Source organism: Ammodytes marinus, assembly GCF_949987685.1.
Source record: "Ammodytes marinus genome assembly, chromosome: 4".
Taxonomy (NCBI): domain Eukaryota; kingdom Metazoa; phylum Chordata; class Actinopteri; order Uranoscopiformes; family Ammodytidae; genus Ammodytes; species Ammodytes marinus.
The window spans coordinates 17,674,629-17,699,546 of NC_137233.1; the positions used below are offsets into that span (position 1 = coordinate 17,674,629).

General features: G+C 42.0%; 3 protein-coding genes across 3 annotated transcripts; all 3 read right to left on the bottom strand.

The window, feature by feature from the left end:
- Positions 1-1,153: 1,153 nt before the first annotated feature.
- Positions 1,154-4,047, bottom strand: tmem88bl (transmembrane protein 88b-like; the record flags this gene model as incomplete). The annotated part of the gene is made up of 2 exons (XM_080026757.1): positions 1,154-1,381; positions 3,754-4,047. The coding sequence occupies 2 exons, from the start codon at positions 4,045-4,047 to the stop codon at positions 1,154-1,156; spliced, it is 522 nt and encodes a 173-aa protein (XP_079882883.1).
- Positions 4,048-11,448: 7,401 nt separating this feature from the next.
- Positions 11,449-16,612, bottom strand: nbl1 (NBL1, DAN family BMP antagonist). The gene is made up of 4 exons (XM_080026189.1): positions 16,176-16,612; positions 14,588-14,768; positions 13,420-13,531; positions 11,449-12,074 (listed from the first exon to the last, which is right to left on the bottom strand). The coding sequence occupies exons 2-4, from the start codon at positions 14,758-14,760 to the stop codon at positions 11,790-11,792; spliced, it is 570 nt and encodes a 189-aa protein (XP_079882315.1). The 5' UTR covers positions 14,761-14,768; positions 16,176-16,612; the 3' UTR covers positions 11,449-11,789.
- Positions 16,613-19,001: 2,389 nt separating this feature from the next.
- On the bottom strand, positions 19,002-24,812 carry LOC307248921 (MICOS complex subunit Mic10-like). The gene is made up of 4 exons (XM_080025471.1): positions 24,742-24,812; positions 19,475-19,522; positions 19,274-19,383; positions 19,002-19,181 (listed from the first exon to the last, which is right to left on the bottom strand). The coding sequence occupies exons 1-4, from the start codon at positions 24,800-24,802 to the stop codon at positions 19,173-19,175; spliced, it is 228 nt and encodes a 75-aa protein (XP_079881597.1). The 5' UTR covers positions 24,803-24,812; the 3' UTR covers positions 19,002-19,172.
- Positions 24,813-24,918: the final 106 nt, after the last annotated feature.

The following is a 24,918-nucleotide window of genomic DNA, read 5'->3' on the forward strand; positions in this document are numbered from 1 at the left end:
GATCAAATTCGATTCAAGCCTTTTTCTTCTCAGAGATGAAACCTCAATATCTGAAGATTTAATTTAGGGGCAGTGACACACAGATAAAGTGTGTGCAGCGAGTGTGTCACTGATGAATTTAAATGGCCAGGAAGCAAAGACGCAGCAAAATGAGCTCTTGGTCTGATGATTCAGATCCCTCATTAACAGCTGGCTCCCACTTAATCAGCCATTACTATGTTGTGCTGACAACTTCTGTTGTTTTTATAATGAAGGGTGTTTTATTAATGGCACAAAATATAAATGCTAATTATGCTACATCAGATAAACTTGGTTGAACAAACATCGGTGTCAATTTAATTGACCTCACAGACAATATGCTTCCTTATATCAAAATTTGACACTGCTCGCCCTGTTTCCTGATGTATGAAGGCCTGGATCATTTCAAACCCAAAGCAGACCACATGCAAGGATTGCAATTATATGTTTTGACTTTTTGCCAGACTTCTTTCGTTAAACCACAAATAACTTCACAGCAATATATTTCTGAAAGAGAGTCCCACGTGTTACTATATCAACATACAGTAGATCAAACTGGCAGTACAAAATCACACAAGTTTTATACACCATATTGAACTGAACACTACTATAATAACACAGTTTGTGAAGTCTTAATCGCTTCAAACCTTGCCAACATAAAAATTACAATTCCTTTGATATTTTCTTGCGTTGAAAAGCTGTCTATGATAAATTGATTTTGACATGAAAATCATAGATTTCTCCTTAATTTTACAAAAATGGTATATAGCATTTCTTCTGACCGGTCCCGAAAAGTATTTTTTCCCCCTGGATCAAAATAGGTGCAGAATGTTTTGCGATCTTTGTATTTGAGGTAGAATACTAATACATTACTCCATAAATCACTGGAAAATAATACATTTTCTTATTAAAACAGACAAAAGACTGAGGCGAAATTGCTACAATGAACTCAAAGCAAAATTAGCTAAAATGATCCAACTACTTACTTCTGCTTTAAGCTCACCAAATGACAAAATGACCAAACATGTTTGTCTACCCTCTGTATCTCTCTGGTTGATTTTACACCAATCTAACGTCCTGATCCCCCCTGACCTTTGTAACAATCAAAGCCCTCTGCGCCTCCTGCTTGTGAGAATCAGACCCAGGCGTGGACGCTGCGTGCCCAGTCCAGCAGCCTCCCTCTGTACCAGGCTCTTGTGATTGGCTGAATAAGAAGCAGAAGTCGAAACCTTCGGAGCAGCCCGCAGAAGACGGCGGCCGCCACAATCACGAGCGGCGACATCATCACAAAGCCCAGGATAATGAGGGCTGAGCAGCTGTTGTCGTCAAGGTAGCGGCAGATGGCAGACGGGGCGTCGAGGACCTGCCAGGACAAACACAAGGGGGTGATGGTAAGAGTAGACAGGAGGGCTTTAGAGGATGGGATGAACATTTTGGCCTCAGCAAGAAGCGGCTTGTCTTCTGTCAAGAAGCAATAGGATTTTGTCGTTCGGTTGCGTTGATTAGTGTGTGCATGTCTGTTTGCTAAGGGGTGCAGAAGTGGGACGGTGTGGTTAGTGGGCTGTGACAAAGTTTCCCCCAGCCCCCCTCTGCAGTTAAGATAGGGAGCGGCTCAGTGGCTGTCAGTAACCCTCTGAGCTGTCAGGCACCTGTGACGGCTAGCAAGAGGGAGGAGGTTGGCGGATGGGGAGGCCAGAGAGAAAGAGATGGAAATTAGGCACACTCAAAATGATTTGGTTGAAGCACCTTTTCTTTCTAAACGTTTCCTAAGCTTTTTCAAAAGGAACTTTGCCTCTTACAAATGCGCCATAGCAACAGCAGTGTTAAAAACCCAGATACACACACACACACAGACACACCTCTGTCAAGTGCACAATGTGCTTTCACAGAGTAGACTACATTTTCCGCCTCGTTGTATTGTCAGTGTGCCTGTGCACAGCTGGTGTCGGCATCAAATCAGACAGTCTTGTCATCGCAGTGGGTCCCTCTCCGCTGGTTCAGCCTGTCACCACAATAGAGAGAGCTCTCTGACTGACACTGTCTGTAATTACTGACATTTTCTCTGCCCCAATCACCATTGTAGTCCCATTACACGCACACGTTGCATGTTCTTCATTTGGGCGCTCCACCATATGGGACTGCGACTTTAAAAACCAAATAATTCATAATGGAGACAGCCAGGTTCTCCGGCAAAGGGGCCGGCTGATTCAAAGGTTGTCATGTTATGAACTGTCTGGGCGAGCCAAGGACGGAGCTGTAGATCTTCACCGCAGGACTTGGCATGCTGCTGTGACTCACCATATTTTGCTGATGATCTGCCATGCCCTTTATGTGACTTACAAACAAACGAGCCGCTCCCATCTTCTCAACTCATCACACGAAACTCCAACACTCAAGTTTAATCATAATCTCTTTGGATGAGCTGGTGGTTCATAATAATAATAAACAAACGTAGAAAACATAAAAAAGAAAAGCCTATGCTGGACATCTTTGTGGAGAAGGTGTCTGTTATAAGCGTATAACTTATGCTGCTAAAATGACGTGGGCATACTTGCCTCAATGTCCAATTTAGTTAAAGAAGATGGAGAGGGATTCCTCATTGTAAATTATCTGTAAGCGTACTCTCATTTTGGCACAAAGCGCTGTCTTTTTAAAGGTACATTCACAAGAATTTCGTGCCAAATTCTGCGGGCAGCAGAAACACGCTGTGAACACAACACTGACTAATGGAGTTGGTATCCACGTGATTAATATAAGTCCAATATTCAATCTTTTTTTAGCTCTGGTTTTGGTCTCCACCAACCCCAGAAGGGCCGTCTGTCTCTTTAGCTGCTAAGTGCTTCACTATGTTCACCAACTAATTGCTAACTGTGTCTGTGTGCCATCTGCTGCTTGGAAGGTACAGTACAGTGTTTTGTCTATTTATTATTTATTTTTGGCTGATAACAGCTGCTTGCTGCGGCTGGAAACAAGATTCCTGACAGATATACTGTCTGAATGAACCAGAAGAGTAAAGTCGTCGGCCAATAAAATCTAACCAAAACAGCTGAAAGAAACAAATGAATGTGAATGAAAGAAACATTATCTGTGGGTTTGTCTAGATGAGCGACACCTTTAGCCATTTGATCTTTTGATATTGTAAAAATATTTACTAAAATATCGACTTCAGAGTTGCAAAAGCAAAAAGGTTGTCCATGTTTCTTCCATGCTGTTGAGCGTTTAAACAGCTGTCTTTTCAGAGAGTCAGAGTTTCAGAAACAATCCATTGTGTCCACAAGAGAAAACTTATAGACAACCATCATCAATTGCAGGTGTTAGTTGACACTAGAGAGTGACAGGAAACAAGGGGGATGACAAACGGGGGACTAAGCAATTGATAAATGCTCTGTGTTGTGTCACCTGGATTCCCCAATTAGCTAGACATAGTTTTTTTTTAGAATTATTCAGTGCGCCCAGTTTACATACAGAATTTGCTGTGGTATTTTGCACGAAAGCAGATCTTTTTAAGGCCTACTGTTGTTTTAGCTTTTTGAAAATACTTTACTATGGCTCCGACTGGTATCCTGTGTCTGTTTTTTTATTTTTGACCATGTGCCAGTGAATCAGTGTCCACCTCAGCCCTGTAGTATTCTCTGACTAAACACATGAGTTGACAGGAATAACAGTTAACTTGTCTTTGCGTCAAAGAGAGTAAACATCAGAGTAAGATCTCTTGAACCTTAGCTCCCAACTCACCCTGGAATGACAGAGGAACCCCACATACAGCAGCAGCATTGCAGGCAGCAGCACCACAGAGAAGACTGCAGCCAGGAGCAGAGTGCTGGCTAAAACCACACACAGGTTCCAGAGGATGAGAGCCGCCCCCCAGGCCAAGCAGCCGCACCGGCCCCTGCGGCTGCCCCACGCACTGCCCCCACTGTGGGCCACGGGAGGGGGCAGCATCTTCACTCCCTCCCCCATCCAAAGCTCCTCCTCTTTCTCCTCCTCACCTGAACCGCCATCTTCCAAGTCCACATCCATACCGCACATCCTGAGCCAGAAGGAGAAAGCAGATTCTGTTTAAATGGTAAACTGTAAATGGACTCCACTTATACTGTATAGCACTTTTCCCTGGTTTTTCAGAGGCCGAAAGCGCTTTACATTGTTTTGTAAACATTCACACCCATTCACACACACATTCATACACCTATAGCAGCAGCTACCAAGCAGGACGCAAGCTAGATCGGGAGCAATAAAGGATGCAGTGTCTTGCCCAAGGACACTTCGACATGAGGCAGGGACGACCCTGCAATCCAATGGACGACCGCCCTACCCACCAGCCACAGCCGCTGTGTGTGTGTGTGTGTGTGTGTGTGTGTGTGTGTGTGTGTGTGTGTGTGTGTGTGTGTGTGTGTGTTGAATCAGACTTTTCTGATTCAGACTGCAGGGCGGTCACTAACACCTTCCCTGATTTGTTACTGTTTAAATGTAACAAAAAACATGTAACAACTGAAAAGAAGGATGTACAAAGTTTTGCTGTTTGGGTGGACTCTGTGTGGGTCCCTAGCAAACTTGCAAAACATGACAGAGCCAGTTTAAATTGTGCATATTGTGAACATTGTTGTTGATATGAACTCTTGAAAATGAAATATGAAAATATGTGGGCCTTAAATGGGTGCATGTCTTTGCTTTTCTATGTTCTCTCTATGTCAGATGCTGTTTGACTTTGTGTCATCTTTGGCTTAAAACCTTAGATAAGGACAGAAAGCCACAGATGGAACGCTGTCCCCATTCAGTCTGCCAATAACTCATTAGACTTTATAAATGAGGAACCTATAGCCTGATTTGACACACACACACACACACAAACACACACACACACACACACACACACACACACACACACACACACACACACACACACACACACACACACACACACACAGCTCTCATCGCTCTTCCTATAGATCTCATTGATCACTGAAGCCTGGGCATGCATGCCAATGAGATCAATTTCAAACCGAATCTGACAGAAACCTTTTAACCCCAAAGAACCTGCTGCCGAGCTGCGCGCGCGCACACACGCACGCACAAGCACAAGCACAAGCACACACACACACACACACACAAACCATGTCTGTTGTTCATACTGGACAGGAAAAATCTTTCAACACAGCCTATGTTCATCATGAACTGAATGTAGGCTATCCTATAATATAGCGTCTCTATAACAACATGCTTTTATTCCGCCTACCTCCAATAGTCACAGATTCACAAATCCCGTTAATCCCTCCGGTGTGTTTGTTGAATGTTATCCTGGTGATCGTCCCGGAGCTTTCTTTATTTCAGAATAAACTAAATGAACAAATACCCAACTTATTGTGCCAGCACCGGAGGAAAGCACCTGTGAGTTGAGGTTGAACCCTGTGCTGCTGCGGTGATGCTGCTGTGAGGACCTTCTGTGAGTCTGTGGGAGCGAGCCGCGCACACCGTGCTGCGCGCCCAACCGTTAAATGCGCGCTCACGCGGTAGCACAACAGGTAACCTAAACGAAATATTTAAAAAGGGTTAAAAACACTCTCAGGCAACAGATAAGCCTTCATTAAGGGAAGATTTAATTGCTTTTCAGCTGGATTAATTAACTGTAGGTTCATGGGCTACGTTGGTTATAAACTAGGCTTGGGTTGCCAGGATGTGGAAAAATAGCCTACTGAATAGGCCCAGGCAGTGGCGGACTCAGGGGGGGGGGGGGCCCACGAGGCTCAATGGTTGAAAAAGCGCGCTAAAGTGCCCTTAAGAGTGGTGAAAACGAGAGGAAATGCCTTATTTGCTGCCCTTTTCACGGGCAAAACATGATTGGGTGCCCTCTAGGATGCCCCTTCATACAATAAATGATGATGATGTGCCCTCTAGAACAAGAAAATTCGATGACGTGCCTTAACGAGTGCCCTTATAGTCCCCTTCTGCCCGTCTGGTGCCCTTCTAGTGCCCTTCTAGTACCCTGATAGTGCCCTTGTAGTGCCCTTCTGCCCGTCTGGACGTTCTAGTGCCCTTCTGCCCGTTCTAGTGCCCTGATAGTGCCCTTCTGGTCCTTCTAGTGCCCTTCTAGTGCCCTGATAGTGCCCTTCTAGTGCCCTTCTGCCCATCTGGTCCTTCTAGTGCCCTGATAGTGCCCTTCTGGTCCTTCTAGTGCCCTTCTCCCCATCTGGTGCCCCCATGGTTGAAAAAGTGTTGCTAAAGTGCCCTCTATGGTGGTGAAAATGAGAGAAGGTGCCTTATTGGCTTCCCTTTACATGTGAACAAAAATTATTGAGTGCCCTAGGTTGCGCCTCCATACAATAGGCCTAAATGATGATGATGAGCCCTCTGGAGCAAGAATACGGCAAACCGAAAAGATATGTTGCGGTACTCTAATGAGGTGCAGACATTCCTCTCTTTGGTAGCCGACAAACGGGGAATGCGAAAGAGGCGTTGCTTTCATGTGGCGTCGCTATGACAAACAGCTACATCGAGTGGTATTTAAATCTCTACTGAATAACAAAGCAAAAAGCGGATTAAGAGTACAGGTGAAACTCGAAAAATTAGAATGTCGTGCAAAAGTTCATTTATTTCAGTAATTCAACCTAAATGGTGAAACTAATATATTATATAGACTCATTACATTCAAAGTGAGATATTTCAAGCCTTTATTTGTTATAATTGTGATTATTATGGCTTACAGCTTATGAAAACCCCAAATTCAAAATCTCAGAAAATTAGAATATTACATAAAATCAATAAAAAAAGGATTTTAAATACAGAAATGTCGGCCCTCTATAAAGCATAATCATGCATATGTACTAAGTACTTGGTTTGGGCCTCTTTTGCACAAATTATTGCCTAAATGCGGTGTGGCATGGATGCTATCAGTCTGTGGCACTGCTGAGGTGTTATGGAAGCCCAGGTTGCTTTGATAGTGGCCTTCAGCTCGTCTGTATTGTTGGGTCTGGTGTGTATCATCTTCCTCTTGACAATAGTCCATAGTTTCTCTATTGGGTTCAGGTCAGGAGAGTTGTCTGGCCAATCAACACAGTAATACCATGGTCAGTCAACCAGTTACTTGTGGTTTTGGCACTGTGGACAGGTGTCAAGTCTTGCTGGAAAAAGTAATTCAGCATCTCCATAAAGCTTGTCAACAGACAGAAGCATGAAGTGCTCTAAAATCTCCTGGTAGACAGCTGTGGTGACTTTCGACTTGAGTCTGTATAAGATATTATTTTCACCTATAAAGTTGAATTACTGAAATAAATGAACTTTTGCACGATATTCTAATTTTTCGAGTTTCACCTGTATGTCCGTCCGTACCCATAGTGGAAAAGCGCAATTAGATGCCAAGTTAGAAAAACTTAATATTTTCAGTTTGCATAAACCATTTAAAATGTATATACATTTTTTGAATGTCAAGATCCGGTCCTCATTCAAGTGTAGGTCATTTCATGCAAGAGAGACGATAATAGTCAGCTATCACCTCAACATGAAGGAAAACTTCCTTCAATATTTCCGTAGCTGGCTGTCAGCGGTCAAAGACTGTATGGTAGTGGCACATTGATTTTTCTCCAGTCTAATTTACTTAAATGTTAGTAAAGATGAAAGCAGCAAGGCATCCTCCCTTCTTAGGCTAAAATGTGAAAGTGCACAATGATGTGAACAACTCATTTTAGTGTTTATAAAGTCGCTAGAATTAGGGGAAACGGTGTCTTTGAAGCAAATTTTTTTCGGGGGGGGGGGGGGGGGGGGGACCCCCAGACCCCCCATTTAATTGTATGAGCCCAACAGTTTTTAACATCTACAAACACAGTGTTTGGTGTTTCGTTACATTACATTCTATTTAGCTGACGCTTTTATCCAAAGCAACTTCCATTAAGTGCATTCAACAATGAGGGTACAAACTCAGAACAACAAGAATCACGTCAGTACTATAGCTGCAAATACACCAAACTACAAAGTGCCACAAGTAAGTGCTACATGGAGATGTAACAGGTGCCCCGAACGGGGCCTTCCAGGCAGCGCTGCTTTTAAGGCTCCGCTGGGGGAACAAAACACCATCGAGTTACAAACGCCACTGTGTGTCCACATGGTGCCCTTTTTATTTTTTCGCCCCTGCCCTTCAAACAGTCTGAGTCCGCCACTGGGCCCAGGTCTATCATCAATGTATTCAAAATGATTAAAACTCACGACACCAGACTTGTTGGATCTTTGTTTAAAGCAAACAGCAACAACTTGAATAATTACTAATTCATGAATTAGCCTAATAGGCGATAGGCTTCATAAGCTATAGTTATCATAAGGAACCCAGATAACGTGATTTATAAATATTTTATATCCTTTAGCTAAATTGTCAACCCTTTATAGAGTTTGCCTTATTAGAAAACAGAACTGGTAGGCCATTCTTTAAAGGCTCATTCCCTTTAATTCCTTAGATAGCCTATAGAAATTGCCTGAAAATGTCCTATTTGCGTCAGAACAGACTTGGTAGAAATGGGAAAGCCTGCTGTCAGACATGCAACAGACCTGAAACTTTCAACCAGACTCAAATGCTTTTTTAAGTTACTCTTTAACAATTATCTTTTTTTGAATGAATCTAATGTTGAAGCTTGGTACATGTGTTGGTCCAAATAATAACTAAAATAGGCTGAACATAATTATAACATAGGCTGCTCTAAGCCTAGACCTGTTCAACTCATTATCTGTCCAATCAGGTTACATTCTCTGAGTTTCACATTAGTAAATTGGTGTCACTCTAGTCAGATACCATCTTAGGAAAATGACAGAGGTTCTACTTAAATTGCACATGTGACTTGAAACATTCATGCCTGTTCTTGTCCTTCAGATCAAAATCACAGGTAAACTGTATGAGAAAACATGCAATATAAAAGACAGAAGTGAGGAGTGTTTCGCATCCGGTGGAAGATGATGACAGGGTAAACGTTTAAAGGGAAGCAAACTGAATCAAAGCCTGATAAACAGGTTATTATATGACAATAAACTGGGATGTGTTCAGAAATGCACCTCTGAGTTTCTCCCTCGGCAGTCTGCCTTTCGACAATCTCTGAGCTTTGTCAACTGTGTGGACACGAGATATGGGGGTGATCGATTTGTTTTGCAACGCAGACAAACAGCCAGACATTCACGGTTGGAGGATATGGGACATGCCTGACGAGAAATGGAAGAGAAGATACTGTCTGGGCGTAGAGATCGAGATGAGGAAATGATTGATGAAGGAAAGGAATGGTGCTCTGGAAGGGGGGACAGAATCATTGTTGCCTGGTTTGTTTCTTGTCTTGTTCTGAGACGATGGAAAGTTAAAGGTGAAGTAAGCGATTTATTTGTGTTAATATAAGTGTTAAATCGCTCTTTATTCATACAGTGATCACTTACATAATGTGCGCGTTTCATAAAGCTCTCAGTCAGCTGCTCTACATGTAATCGGCAAATAAACTTTTCGGGGATCCCGAAATTAATATCCAATCACAAGAGAGAACGCTGCAAACCGACACCCGTCTCACTCATGGTCTCACTGCCGGTGCACGCCAGAGCGACAGATGGGTGAATGCTTATGCGCCTACAATGGCGGAGCAGGTAATAATCCTTCCCAATGTATGTTTTGATGGTTTTTATCATAATAATAATAATAATTGATAGGTTTTATATAGCGCTTTATTGCCTAGGCACTCAAAGACGCTTTACATTTCCTGGTTCAATTCGTTCACACTCAGTCATACCGGTGGGGTAAACTACGAGAGTAGCCACAGCTGCCCTGGGGCACACTGACACATGTTTTATCGCACTTACTTATCTGAGATGGTGCTAGATAACTCGCTGTTTGAAGACCGCAGTGCATTAATGTGGTGACGTGGGGACAAGGGAGGGGACTGCTAACTGCAGTCACTGACAGGAAGTTAGCTAAACTGACCATTCCGCTTACTGAACCTTTAAGAGGTGTGCAGTAAATATTTTCAAGACTCTATAGGCTACTTGTAACACCTGCTGACATCTGCTGGACTGTCTGTGAACTAGCGCAGACACATGGGTATTCTGGCAACCAAAAAACAGTGCTCTACGGCCTTTCTTTGTTGACTTTGACTCTATTGGTTTTGTGTTTATTCAAGTTTATGCAACCTGGCCAGCAGACCAAGAACAGCACATTTTCCATTTGTTCCCATCAAGGCTTGTGCCTCCACCTCTGATTATCTCAAGGTCACATATCCATTCACTGAACAGCATCCTGCAGGTTGCCATGGTGATTAATCGAAGTCCACTGACATTTCAAGTTAGCAATTAGAACATGAAAAACAACTGTGAATTCAAGTAAAAAGAAGAAATATCCATCCGTCCATCCATCTTATAGAGAGAATTAGATCACAATTTCAACAGCATTATCTTTGGCACAATGAAAGCACTTTCTCTCCCAGTTACAGCATCTAAGTTCCTGGAAATTAATCCAGCATTATTTTAAGGGAATATAAAGATTTATCAGGAAGAAAAAGCCTCACTAAGATTAAGCCTCAAGCTTGCACAAATGTACACACCTCTTTGAAGAAAGGTTTTAGGAGGATTATATCACTGCCAGTTTGATCAGGAAGAATAATTACAGCAATAACTCATTTGACGTAGCCTACTTATGTCCGTAAAGTCGGAGTCAGCGATTGTGGAGAATGCTTGTTGACAAAATCACTTTGTGAATATCAGTTCATTTCTCCTTATAATCCACTACCTGTCCCTACCGAGTGTGCACTGAGAAAGAAAATGCAGTTTAAATATACATACTAGGCTCTATAAATGGGTATGTAAACAAAGGCAATAAAGAAAGGGGTCCCACAGTTGCTAGCAACATCCCAGTGTACAGAGTCTAGGCTGTGGGTTAACACTGGATTTTTTTCCGTGCACACAAACAGTATGGACAGGTTTCGGAGCATGGGGAGATATTGACTGACTTTGTCAACAAGCGTTCTCCAGAATCGCTGACCTCACCTTTACGACAGACTTGAAAAATGGTGATCCCTGTCCGTAAATGGACAGGGATCACTAAAATGGACAAACAAGCGCAGGTAAAACTTTCTCTGTGGATTTCCCTCAAAGCACCTAATTAAAATGTCTGGCACAGAGAGACCAGATTCAGGCCAATGAAGCAGCAAACAGCAGGGTCTCTTTCCCACCATGCAGCTCTTCTGTGCTCCAGTAAACAGCACCAGCATCTTTTAAATGTTTATACATGACTGGAGTTGTGTTGATAAAAAAACAACAACACCATGTGCAGTGGCCAGACCCTCAAAGCTTTGTTTTTGTCATCAGTGTAATCAAAAGGAATGGTAGGTATTTCTTCAGTTTGACACAAGAAACAGAGCTGCATAAAGCACTTCAGTTTCTTGTGAGAGTGTTTGAATACAAAAAAAGACAAGTGAGCAGTTATCACAACAATATCATTTATTGTTTTAAGCAGATTAAAAGTAATGAGACTATGGCTTAGTAGCGCTATAGTCATGTCGGGATGCACGTGTATGCATGTTTAAAAAAAGGGAGTGCATAGGCTGGTGTGCTTGTACGAATTTATATACAGTAAAGTGTAATCTGATTAGGATGACGTTGTGATTGTATGAGTGTGTGTGAGGGACGATAGAGAAACATATTAACACAATATGAAGTCATAGCTTCAAAGTTCCTTTACAATACTACAGATTGGTAGAAGGAAATGCGGTGTGGCAATGATTAGAGAGAGAGGGAGAGACTAGCAGAGTGACCCAAAGCGATGGACCCTATCCTTCATCCGATGTGTGTGGTAGTGTGTGGTGATGGGCTGTGTGTGGGTGAGCATGCTTATGAGAGTGTGTGTCTGAAGGAGGCAGAGGGTGGGACTGGGCACCACTGAGGGTGTCAGATAAAGACGGAGCGTCCAGGACTTTGTCTGCTGGGTACAGCTGCATCAGCGCCCCCTCCTGGGAACCTTCCTTACTGCAGGACTGGCAGCTACAGTGGAAGATCCTCTCCACCAGCTTATCCACACGAGGACTCTCCTCGCTGCCCGGGCACTCCAGAGTCACCTGGTCACACGCACAAAGACAGTTGGACATAGGAAGTCAAAGGCTAGTTTATTTGGCCACTTTGTTACATATTGATTTGATATGTTTATATTTTTAGCTAGATTTCTTGATTTCCTTTAGGGATACTTACATTTTAATATTTTATTTTCACTCATTATTTTTCATGTGCACATTTAAACTTTTTTGACCATTGATTTGATGCCGACTGTCGTCATTGTATGATAGTTAAGGTTGGTGCTGAAAAGCTAACAATACCTCCTTTCCTACCCTTCAAAACAAAGTGAGGAAAAACAAGATTTTTGTCCTTTAAAAGAATTATTAGAAAATATTCTGAACAATCAATACAAATTGAATAGGTGTCTCAGAAACTTAGCGAGTCCAGGGAACATTTGTTTCTGTTATTTATATAGTTATTTCACTGCAAATGGTTTTTGTATTTATTTATTTTGTTTGTAGTGATTTTAAACCTATGAGAACATATTTTTTAGATTTCGGAAAGTGTTTGGCTCTGTTGTGTTTTTGCTTTGTCAAAGAAAAAGCTGCATCTTCATTAAAGTAAATGAATGTGCTGCACTATAATTGTTTTATAAATGTAGTAAAAAAATATTGAGAGTACATAGTAAACAGAAAACACACAACCCCCTGTAAACCTCAGTGTTGCAACAAGCTTTTGTAGCTCTCCAGATCTCACGTCACTTTCCCTCAATGTTATTATTACCCACTGAAAATGATCATTCAGCAAATCTATCAAGATCTACCACAAGAGCCAAACCAGCATGTAGCAGTATCTTCTTTCATGAGAGTGGACTTTGTTTTGTTTTAAACTGAATTTTGTTGAAGGGCTTGCAACAACACTCATAACCACAGACGTAAACATCCATCCAGATAATTGTGGACTGTGAATGTGCTTTATCTGGCTTTTCTCATGCAAAAAAAAATTAAAACTACCAGGTGACAGCAGTTCCCTCCGAGATATGCAATATTTTCCAATGAAACATGAGGCGACTTCACCTGTGCTCCCACCCGCATAGCCGACCTGGCAGCTTTCCAAACTACATACACCTCACTACAGAGCCTTTGTTGTAGCAAGCCTGGATTCCTTCTGGCTCAGAGGGACAATGAACTTCTGAGGAATATCAAATGCAGGCTTCAAGGTTCATGGGGAACTGCAGAAAACTGCGACAGAAATCTAGTAAAAATCCTTCATTCATGTTTTTTCCTTTGCTCTGCGTATGCCAGTGAGCATCGATTGCTATCTTACATGTTGGAAACTTGTCGTTTTTGTGCGAGTTGGAAAAGTCAGCAGCGTTGGTGTGCGTTTGTTACATGATCTAATAGGACTTACCACTTCCCACTGTGTCTGGGCAGGCATGCAGGAGTCACAGTGCACTAGAGACTCGGTTGACTGTGGGAACGTGTTGGGGACGCTGTAACTGAAACACTGGCCCAGACAAGCCCTATGGGGAGGACAGAGAGCATTATTTTTTTACTGTGTTAGTAAGAGCTGCAGATGCCTGGTAGCCTCAGGCTAAACATACCAAATAGAGACTTGTTATTCATAAATGTGAGTTGAATCACATGCCAGCTTCTGATGATGATGATGCTGAGAATGAGAATGGGTCCTTCCTAAAACATGGGGAGTACTTTTACTTATGTCACTGTGGAGATTGCAGCTTAGGATCAAATACATGCCCCTGTTTCCTGAGTGAACTATACTGGAATAATGTAACCCAACTGCACTCACTCAAGCAACTTTGAAATTAGTATAATATTTTGTAAGGGTCACAGTGTTCGATGTACATGCTTTGCCCATTGACTACAGATCAGTCACACTTTAATAAAAGGATAGTCTGCTGCTAATCTATTTTACTGCTATTGTTACTGTTAACAACAAACCCCATTAAAAGAAAAAAACACACAATGAAGTATTTCTTGTGTCGCCGCAGCCTAAAATATCACATGACTGAGCAACATTTTGTTACTGCTGTACTCAATGGAGCAACAAATTAACGGCTGAAAATAGTCCCACAATAAATACTGTTTGAGTATTGTTTGCTAAAAACAACAGTGCCAAGCTGTTGTAGTTTTGTTGTGTTGTTTAGAGTCCACATTCTTTCCAGTGTGAACCAATTTGATTGTGGCTGAGAACCACAGACAGATTAGGAAAGTTAGAAAATATTAAGACGGACTGACATATTGATCGTTTTGGTCTTTTCAAGGGATTTGTTGACAATAAGAAACATGCGAATTTATGTGTGATCTTTTAGTAAAAACCCCTGTCGTTTTCCAACAATACAGTGGTGCTATGTCAATGTTCCCTGATATTCTGCAGTACCAGTACAGCACTTTGTCAGTGTCAGCCCCAAAGTACCCGACAAACTAAACGAGGTACAACTCTTCGGATGCAATTTATTGAAATCCAGACTTTTCCAGATTATTTACTTTTTTTCAGATGCACTGAGAGATTGGCAGATACAGAGGGAGAGAGAGACAGAGAGGGCCTTCATCCTGACCTGTTTTGAATAGAGCGAGGCTGACATCCCGTGTGCCCGACTATCTGTGTGATGTTCTTGGCTTCGCACCAGGCGCTCTTGTCAGGGAACAGCGCCAGACGGTTGATGTGTGCAGTCGGTGCCGCTGAATACAGTGCAAACAGTGCGCAGCAAATCTGAATCCTCTGCCACATGACTGCACCTAAAGGGGCAGAAAAACACAGCTTGTTATTGCTCTGGTAAACTAATTACAGACAAAAATATTGTCTCAAAAGAGCAGTGGTTTTCTCAGATATTGTCTAGATTTACAGTGAATAAGAAATTTAGAAATTTGCAAATCCCTTCAGATGTGGATTGAAAATGTCCAGCTTGAATGCTGCAGTGCCTCATATTTTATCCAGGTAGGCCATATAGGCTAGTTGGAGACAACTTTAAAATAATCTGAATAACTGGCAATATCTGGGTTCATAATATGTTCCCAAATGAGACAGTAGGACTATGCTACAATGGGGGAGGGATGCCAATGTCTGCTCTTTGCATAGCCTACCACCTGACTCTTATCCTATAGTCTGCCCTCTGCTGTTTTCACTATCTTCTTTAAAAATGCCTCAAACTGTGACGTCATTAACAACCTACAACAACCTTGTTTCTCCTCTCTCCTGCAGCCAATAAAAAAGCGGCTGGTGATCACCCACGTCGACTCCTTCACACGAACTTTTCAGCACTTTCATGTCTGACAAGCAGGGTCCTAGGCTAGCCTTGTCTGCAAGACTCAAAGAGCTCTCCTTAGCGGTTGGGTAGAATAGGCCTACAGATATAAAATAATAAGATAATAAGAGTCTGCTGGGATGTGCTGTTGTGGGGGGGGGGGGGGGGAGGACTTGGGTTAAAGAATAACCTATCTGTGCATTTTCAAGAGTTGCGGTTATTTTCTTTAAACGCAGCAGCATCTACTGACTGAGAACCTTGTGGATAGTAGCGACTGTAACTCGTTACAGTAGCCTATCGAAGTAGGCCTAGGTCTAAATGTTTCAAATAGGCTACAGTCGCAGCACAAGACAACTAAAAAAGATCTTAATTTTCACGACCATTTAAAAAATGTGCCTATATCAGACTCTTTAATTTGGATTTTTATTAGGCCTACCTAGCCTATGTGCTACCGAAGTCTTTAATGCAAGCCTAATTACGTTAATGTCAGTTGTTTTTCTTCACTCATTTTTAACGGCTGAGACGGGCAAAATAGATTTCAATTATTATTATTTTTATTTATTTTTAAATCATAAGCTTACTAGGCTATTTATTGCATTTTATACTCAGTTTCCCTGACTTTTCACCGGCGACTTCCCTATAGGCTACTTTTACTCTTGTTAGCCTACTTCGAAGGTAGGAGAAGTTGCAACGGTCATTTTTAACAAGTGTAGATTAAAAGTGAGCTAGCATTTAAAGAAAGTAGGCTACCGTAACGCGCTAAGAAAGCTCCTCTCGGAGGCTGATAGTGATAAGCTACAACAAGTTCTCATAAAATAATTAGTCTTCTAACTAGTAACGCGTAAGGTAGGCTACTTTCAGGGTAACGAGCCCCAACAGCGGACGTAGTCGGCACACTTACCGCTGCTCACCGACCCACGGGAACAGCCGGTTAAGCACTGCGCAGCGTCCCGATGAGCTGAACCCCCTCACCAAAACCTGGACACGGGCTCCTAAAAGCAGAGGATGTGGCTCACCGTCGGTCACCGTGCGCTGATAATTAAAAGGAAAATGTGAGCACTTCGTGAAGTCCGAGGCCAGTCTGTCATAAAACAGTTACATCATCCGGAAAGAAAGATAGCCGTGCGTCCGACGGGGGAAAGGATGGGGAGATGGGGAAGGTTATGAGCGCTGCTATCTCATCTCCCAAATCCATCAGTTCAGACCGTCCCTCCCCTTTGTTCTAGTCACGTCCACTGTTAAATCCCCATGTAACTCTGCTGAAAAACCCCTTCTCCAAAATGTGTTGATTTTTGCTGTAAAACTCTCTTGCAGGAGTGAGGCGCGGTTTGAGCCCCAAAAGACAGGAGTCCTGCTGTGCCGTTTCTGGGCGAAGGAAAACTGGGAGGGAAACTGTTGGGAAGGTTTCAAATGTTTCCACAAGTGGGAGCGAGGCGAGACCGCAGATCAGATTTACAAGAGAAAAATGCAAACATAACAAGATAACTTAATTACACAAATATGGCATATTTACAGTCATGCGTTTACTTTCAGATAGGCCTACATCTGGTAGCCTACTTCTTTTTTATTTTATTTAAAGATTTTAAAATCTAAACTAACTAGAACAACAGATGTAGCCTAAAATCAAAACATTTTTGAACACCCTTTACCCCCTCAACATTAGGCACCTTTAGGAAGTTGGAATGACATGAATAGCAAGTTACACAACCATAAACTCCTGACAATTTAATCAAATTATGTGTTTGGAGAGAAACCATTGACAGACTCACGAGTTGCTGAAAGGCATAATGTTCCCTGGTTTTGCTGAACTGTGAGTTGGCTCCATTAAAATCCTATGCAGATAGGAATATAGGGTCTTTGGAATACGAGGCCCAGCAGCTAGGCTACTGGTAAATGTCACTGACATTTCTGGCTCTGAACTACTGACTTGCATTCAGTGGAGAAAGAAGTATTCAGATCTTAAAAGGGAAAACAGTCAATACACACCACAATGTTAAATGACACTCCCTTACAAGTTCTGCAAAGGTTTTTGCTTACTGTAAGTAAAAGTCGAGTAGCATTGAAAGCAAAATGTCAAAAAGTATTTCAAGTTGATCTAATGGCTTTATGTAATAATAGTAACATACAAAAGGGGTCATTACATTTTCTCTGCATCGCATACTTTTAATTTTGATATCTTCAAGTACATTTTCCTATAACACATTTTCACTGCTGGACCTTTACTTGTTACTGAGTATGTTGTGTTAACATGCAGTATACAGTATGTTACAGTTTTTTAACACTTCCTCCACCACTGGTTGGGACTGAACTAAGTGATGCCAAGTCTACTTGATAATGTCACAGCCTACAAATGGGAAGTTTGATCCATAGCAATGCACTGTTGTGTTTAATGTGTTTAATTGATTTTCGAGTAACGTTTCATACGCCAAATCGTTACCTGCAACAACAAAAAGCAATAACCTCAACTTTAAATTTGCTAAAGTTCAGCAAAGAGTAGCCTACAGTTGTTTCCATCTGAAAAAGATGTAGTTGCACAAAGTGAAATATAAAGTACAGGTGGAACAATTGTTGCTTAATCTGAAAGATTTAAAACTCAACGCAGCAGCAGATGTCTTGTTTTACGTTCCCTGCCAGACACTCACCTGTCGAGCTTTGGGAGATTAGATATACAAACGTTATTAGGTCACATTATTAGACTAATACATATGATTCATCATGGAGAATTTCTTAGACAGGCACGGACAGGTATGGCCTTTAGGTTTTTTCTGCCCTGTTACACCCCAGCTATGTCACTGGTCCCTCTTCACACTTACACACCCCATTCCTGCACTTCATCCTACCCTTTGCAGTATTGCTTACAGGTGTTCTACCCCCATCTGTTTCACGCTTCACTTGCAAACAAATATTTTAATGGACAGGGGACGATTGACGAGGCTTTATATCTGACATTGCTCATTATGTGCTTACATCGCTGGGATAACTGTTAATATGATAGGCAGGGAAGATGTGTGTGTGTGTGTTTAACAGAGGGAGAGTGCATGTGCCAATGAAAGTGTAAACCATGTGTTATGTTCAGAGTGCAAAGTGCAGAACTCACCTGTTTGCAATAAGACCGAGCTCCAGTCCAGAAAAGGCATTCCTCTGCATTCCACGGATTCTGTTTCACCAGGGGGCTCGATAAATGTGTCCGTGTGCGCACACTCACACAAACAATCCCTCTTCTCTCCTTGCAGGACCGTGCAACCACACATAAGTAATCAATCACACTCAAAACAATCTCACCAAACAGACACACTGCCAATGAATACACAACGTAAGAGATCCCTCCTGGTATGGAGACGTGTGCTTTTCAAACTCCCTGTGACGAAAACAGACGCAGCAAACACTTGTACAACCCACGCAACTTTAAACAAGACTCCAAAGCATGACATTTTGTGCAATTGCTTCGTCTAGCATGGTTGAAGATCATGTCAAGACACATGCAAACATAAGTGTCTTTCAAGACAAGCTGTAGTCTACCACCAAAAGTATTTCCTTTATTCCATCATTCCACGGAACTTTTTATCCTCCCACTCTGTAACAGGGCTGCAGATGCTGAACCCGGCCCTCATTCCAAAACAGCAGGAGTTCGAGTCGCCAAGCTCATTAACACAAAATTACCTCCCACCCGCAAACACATTTCATTCTTCTGAAAACATGCACACAGAAAAACAGGCACAAAGACAGAAACTTTTCCAGAATCACTTTATAATATATACATCGAATGCCCCTTTGGTAAACACAACGTGGACATCATTGGATATAAGTGCCAGGACAGAAATGTGCATCAAATCAATGAGGGCAACACAAATATAGATGAGCAACTTCATGGCAAATCCTCATCATCTTCAGTCCTTCACTACTGGTCCTGTAAATGAACACACACACAGATTATGCAGCAATATGTGTTGATGTGTCCCAAACCTCTGACAAACTATACATTTTAACATCCTTGCTCACCTTTACCATGTGGCCATGAATGAGGTACGGGGACTTGAAGTCATTCTGGCAGTTGGTGTATCCCATGCCAAGTCCCAAACCTGAACCAAATGAGACCGGCCATGTGCGGCCTGGGGGAGAAAACATTTGTCCATAGATTTTAAAAAAAATTCAAAGAATAAAAAAAGAATTGAGCAGTTGAAATTAAGAGAGAGAACTCACGTTTAAAGAAAAGGACGGAGAACACAAGGCCCACACCAAGGCCAGTGACTGCAAAGAAAAAGAAAAACAAAGTACGAGAGGAGTGATTAAACAACACATCCAAAAGATTTACTTAAGTCCCGGGGAAATGTGATCATGTCTGATGATCCAGCATAAAAAAGCGGCTGGCATAAATGGAAATCTTTTGTAATGAGGTCAGCTGGGGTTCGGTATTATGTGTGATGCAAGAGTTGGTAAATAGTACAAGTAAGCAAGACATTTCTCATTAGGGAAAGAGAGAGAAGAGAAAAAGCAGCCAGAGCATTAAGTTCCAAGAAAGAAAGGAAAAACAGAAAAGGGGCACAAGAGAGGGGGGAATGGGGTAAAAAAAAGCAACAACAGTGTCAATGGGGCCGGAGACGTGACAGGCCAATATGCAGGTAAGCGATGCCTTCACCCAGTATATGGTCAAGCAGAAGATCCGTCGCTGGCACAGAAGTTGGCAAAGTCGTAAGAAGTACAAAGACCAGAGTGGGATCTTGAGGAGGAATGTGTTTGTGCATTTAACTCCACCTCGCTGCAGGCCACACCACACCCAACAGCAGGCCAGCCAGCACAGAAAACACATAAAAACAGCCATTTGGGCCCCACCGACTCTTAATTGGATTCAGGGAGTTATGCGGCATGACAGATTTGCCTGAACCAGATCCCTCAGACTGTTCTCTGTTACAAGACTTAAACATGTCAAACAAGACCACAAAAGATCATTTATCAGTACAGATCAACCACTAATCATTGTCCTCTGTGTCCACGTCAGGCAGAGATTAGGTTTATTTAAGGTTGCAGCCTCAGTCTTTCTTTGCTCTGCAGCCAGAGTCTCTGATTTTCCACCGACAATAATACAGTAAAAGCATTGGCAAAATATGAGGGCAGATCAACATCTCCAAAGGGGAAAGATTATAACAAAAACATTTGTGCTGGAGTAGAACGAAACGTATAACCCACAGGCCAGAAAGTATTCAGGAGGTTTTACCAGCTAGTCCAGAGGTTTGTCTTTTTTATTTTTTATTCATTTGACATATTTTTCTGGAAACAGTTGATTAAGACATTGATTTCCCACGCATAGTCATTATGTGAATGTAGATACAAATGTAGTGGTATAACTTTCTGGCAAATGTATTTTGCTCAACATTTCTTTTTAAAATTATGTGACAGGCATGCAATAAAATAAACATTTTGTGTCACAATTTTCCTGGCCAAAATATTTGAGATTCCTGCCTTATTTATTTATTGCGTCACAGAAAGGAAAAATCCCAAACAATCTTAGATCTTTTTTTTTTGGGAGATACAATGGGTTGACCGAGCCTTCATCCACTGTGACAAGTTAAAGATTAAGGAATGACTGCAGAGATACAGCACCCCCTTGAGGCAATTCAAAATAAATCAGTAAATAAATAGAGGACTGCACCTTTTTCATACAGTCTGTCTCTATGAACTGTATGTTAGTGAGCTTTTTGATAAAGTCTCTTTTGAGATTAGTATATTCACGATTATCCCGATAATGGAAATTCACAACAACAACATATTATGACTTTTATTGTGAAAAAACAACAGCACCTATCCTCCCATCCCTAGTGTCAGCCGGTGTCAGCACATTTCTTTGTAGAACTAATTATTGATCTGTGTGTTGGAGGGGACATTGTTTAGGATGTGCACAGCGTAAATGAAAGAAACAATCTTAAGTAACTAGGTCATCATCACTGTGAAATAATAATAATATATCGTACACTATTTATAGTGCTTTTCTAGAAACTCAACGTCACTAATACTAATAATTTCCTTTAAATTATGCAAATCTACTAATAGTTGAATGTTTTCATTTCCGATTTTATCCATGCTAGTGTTATTGTTATAAGGAAAAGTAGGTTTGTGGGTTGGTCCAACGCTGACTGAAATATCTAATGTCTAATCTAATAGTTTTTTGCAATTATATTGTAAGTACAAGTATATTGCAGCTCTCTAATTATTAGAATCCAATTTCAAACTCTAACACACAACTTGAGCCTGTGGCACTAAATATCAAACGTTGTGTAAATGGAACAAGAGGATACCAACCTGAACCATCATAGGAAGTTAAGACAATAGAAAACACTTTTAACATCCCCCTGAGTGGAATATATGCTGCAGAGTTTTTTCTGGATACAAGAGACGCTGTGGCACAGCTGGTAGTTTGATACACTGAGCAACCTCAATGAAATGCCACAATACAGCTGTTTTTCCTCATAGCGAGAAACATTTATTTATTGGGCTGAAGTTGATGTCTTTCGGGACAGATTGTTTGCCAGTCTAAGTATTTGAGTATTTAAGGGTGTGTTCACACCAGCTTTGTTTAGTGCTGTTTAAACGAACCCTGGAGCGTTTAAAGCTCCCATATTATACACTTTTCGGTACTATTATACACCACCATTATATGGTCTTAGTGGTCCCTAATACGTTTTTCTTTAATTGTTTGCTGAAAAAAACTTTCAGATAATTTATTGTACCATGCTGATGTTCAGCTAATCTCACAATGGCCTATTTTTTTTAAAAGAGCTGCAGCTCCCCTCGTAAATATACAATCTTTGAGCTCCCCCCGCCCCCTGTCCGGAAGCGAAGCCAGATACGCCTCGCCCTCTGTCTGTCAGGGCCGTGGACCAATAAGAAATAGGGGTGTGGGCTGCACAGTGGAAGCTTCTGGCTTTCCAGTTTGTGAGGTCAGAAAAGGGGAGAATTCTGACTGGAGTATATTGGGTGGGGGAGGGGTGGGGGTTTCAGAAAGGGGGAGAGTGAGAAAAGGAGAGTGTTATTTTTTAAAATATTTTGGCAGTCTCTAGGCACACCGTGGACCCATGGATATGTTAGAACACATTTAAAAAGTGCATTTAGCATAATATGTGACCTTTAAGCCCTTGGTGCGGCTAATTTGGGTTGGTTTGCAGTCCGAGGCTTTGACTCTGGAGCGGATCCTAGTGATGACGGATGAGTGCGAACCCCATCCACACTAATCACAGGAAGAGGAGTATTTATGCATAACTTTGCTGTCTTTCATTAAATGCACGTTATTAAGTTATTTAGCACACTTAATAACACACTTGTTTACAATATAGTCCGTTTGAGTTTTGCCTTTGTGAACGCGAACCGAACCATCTAAAACACTAAATGTATCAGATCTCAAGTCAACTGATGTGCAACAAAGAAGCCGACTATTGGATGTGAACACGACTTAAGATCCAAGTACAACATCATATGCGGGGGGAAATGGAGAAGTGCTTAAACGAATAGAAACAAGAAGCCCATCACCCATTGGCTTAAAGACAGTTATATGTAGGAGGACACTTATAGAGAGTACATTCACACTTAGCTGGATAAAGCTGAAAGGCCATCTTTTTTTCATGTTTCCACATTAAAGGTCACATATTATGCTAAATGCACTTTTTAAATGTGTTCTAACATATCCATGGGTCCACGGTGTGCCTAGAGACTGCCAAAATATTACAAAAAATAACAATATCTCCTGTTCTCACTCTCCCCCTTTCTGAAACCCCCACCCCTCCCCCCCAATATACTCCAGTCAGAATTTTCCCCTTTTCTGACCTCACAAACTGGAAAGCCAGAAGCTTCCACTGTAGCCTGGCTCCGCCCGCCTAGCTACTTCCGCCCAAATTTAATTTTCCCTTCAGTAGTCAGTCTAGTGGTGGGGCGTATTAGTGAGATTTTTCCGAACAGATTTCTGAGTATCCAATCAGCGAACAGAGGAAGTAGCTGAGAACGATGAGGGTCGAAGTCGCGCTCCAGTTTCAGTTGAATGCTGCGTTCCCTTACGCTCGGAACTCAGAAACTTCCGACTTGTTAGTTCCGAGTTCCGACCTGTCTGTGTTCCAGTGCATCTGCTCGGGAAAGTATGGACGCCTACAACCTTTCTCATCCAAATAACTAAACGTTAGGCTCTAGCAAGTTACCGTTGCCAGGTACCGGTAGATCCATAGACTACAATATGTAGTGAAGTCAGAAATTTCCGAGTTCCCTGAACGCACCGTCAACAGCCGGCTCACGACCAAACGTTATGCGATTGGTTGGATAATCCAGAGTGGCACTGCGCAGATCCAATAGTTTTAAACTTCAACAGACACCCGCCTCCAAGTGAGTGAACGTTTGCCAATTACAGCACTTCCAGACCTTCTGTACAAATGAAATGAAGTACGATGGTCTGGTAGTGCCAGGCTACTTCCACTGTGCAGCCCACACCCCTATTTCTTATTGATCCACGGCCCTGACAGACAGAGGGCGAGGCATATCTGGCTTCGCTTCCGGACAGGGGGCGGGGGCAGCTCAAAGATTGTGTATTTACGAGGGGAGCTGCAGCTCTTTTAAAAAAACAGGCCATTGTGAGATTAGCTGAACATCAGCATAGTACAATAAATTATCTGAAAGTTTTTTTCAGCAAACAATTAAAGAAAAACGTATTAGGGACCACTAAGACCATATAATATGGTGTATAATAGCAACGAAAATGTATAATATGGGAGCTTTAAATCTTCATTTTATACTTGTTCTATCTTACAACAGAACACCTGCATTAGTAAAACACTGTATGCAAAGAGGGTAGGAGCAGAGGAATCACAAGGTCACTCCCTTTCATGATAGATTCAGCAGTTATCCAATGGTTTAGGTGTTTGTGAACAGAGTTGTCAGATTCACTCATTGCTCTGACAGTCTCAACAAAGCAAGGGCTTCTGCTAATTTGTACCCTGTTTGTAGGCATATGTATGTGTAAAGACAATGCTGCAGTTTTAAGTGGGGAACTGTATAATAATGATTAGGCTCTGAGTCTGAGTGATGGAAAGAGTGGAGGGGGGGGGGGGACTCAGTCTGGGAATCGAAAAAACATAACAATAACAAAAATAATTATTTAAGGCTGATACATCCTCCATTAGGCTACTCTACCAGTCCCTCTGTCCACATAGGCCTACTCTAAACAGCCAGTTAACAAAAACACACACCTTAGCTTGTCAAAAAAAACTAAGTGTACATATTTAAAGATAATACCCGCCTCCCCAATATAAACAAAACAGGTTTACGTAGTATTCATTCAAGTTGACCTCAGTACAGTTCTAGCATGGTCACGCAAATGTCCCGTAGAAAATGACCCCCTTGACCTATAGCGCAGCCTATTCACCAACTGTAATATGCTGCAGGGTGCCTAATGAAAGCGTTAAACAATGACAACAGATGTGTGAAGAGACAATCACCTGTTTTCACGGCTGTATCAGCAAGACAGCGGTCCCATTTGCGCCCGTGTTCGTCCGCCATGTTTTCAAGTGCGAGGAGGAAGCTCTACAAAATATCGCGAGAGGAATGCAAAGGTCGTGTGAACGGTGTGAACTCACCCCAGCACTACTGACGCTTAATTTCTGTTCAGCACCAAA

Bases quoted from the DNA above. Each gene is read 5' to 3' on its own strand.
- nbl1 (XM_080026189.1), bottom strand. From the start codon at position 14,760: ATGTGGCAGAGGATTCAGATTTGCTGCGCACTGTTTGCACTGTATTCA. The intron at 13,532-14,587 runs GTCAGGATGAAG...TCCTCCCCATAG, and splicing joins CCTCGCTCTATTCAAAACAG to GGCTTGTCTGGGCCAGTGTT. The intron at 12,075-13,419 runs GTAAGTCCTATT...GCGTGTGACCAG, and splicing joins CCCAGACACAGTGGGAAGTG to GTGACTCTGGAGTGCCCGGG.
- LOC307248921 (XM_080025471.1), bottom strand. From the start codon at position 24,802: ATGGCGGACGAACACGGGCGCAAATGGGACCGCTGTCTTGCTGATACA. The intron at 19,523-24,741 runs GTGATTGTCTCT...TTTTCTTTGCAG, and splicing joins TGATACAGCCGTGAAAACAG to TCACTGGCCTTGGTGTGGGC. The intron at 19,384-19,474 runs GTGAGTTCTCTC...TTTCTCCCCCAG, and splicing joins CTCCGTCCTTTTCTTTAAAC to GCCGCACATGGCCGGTCTCA.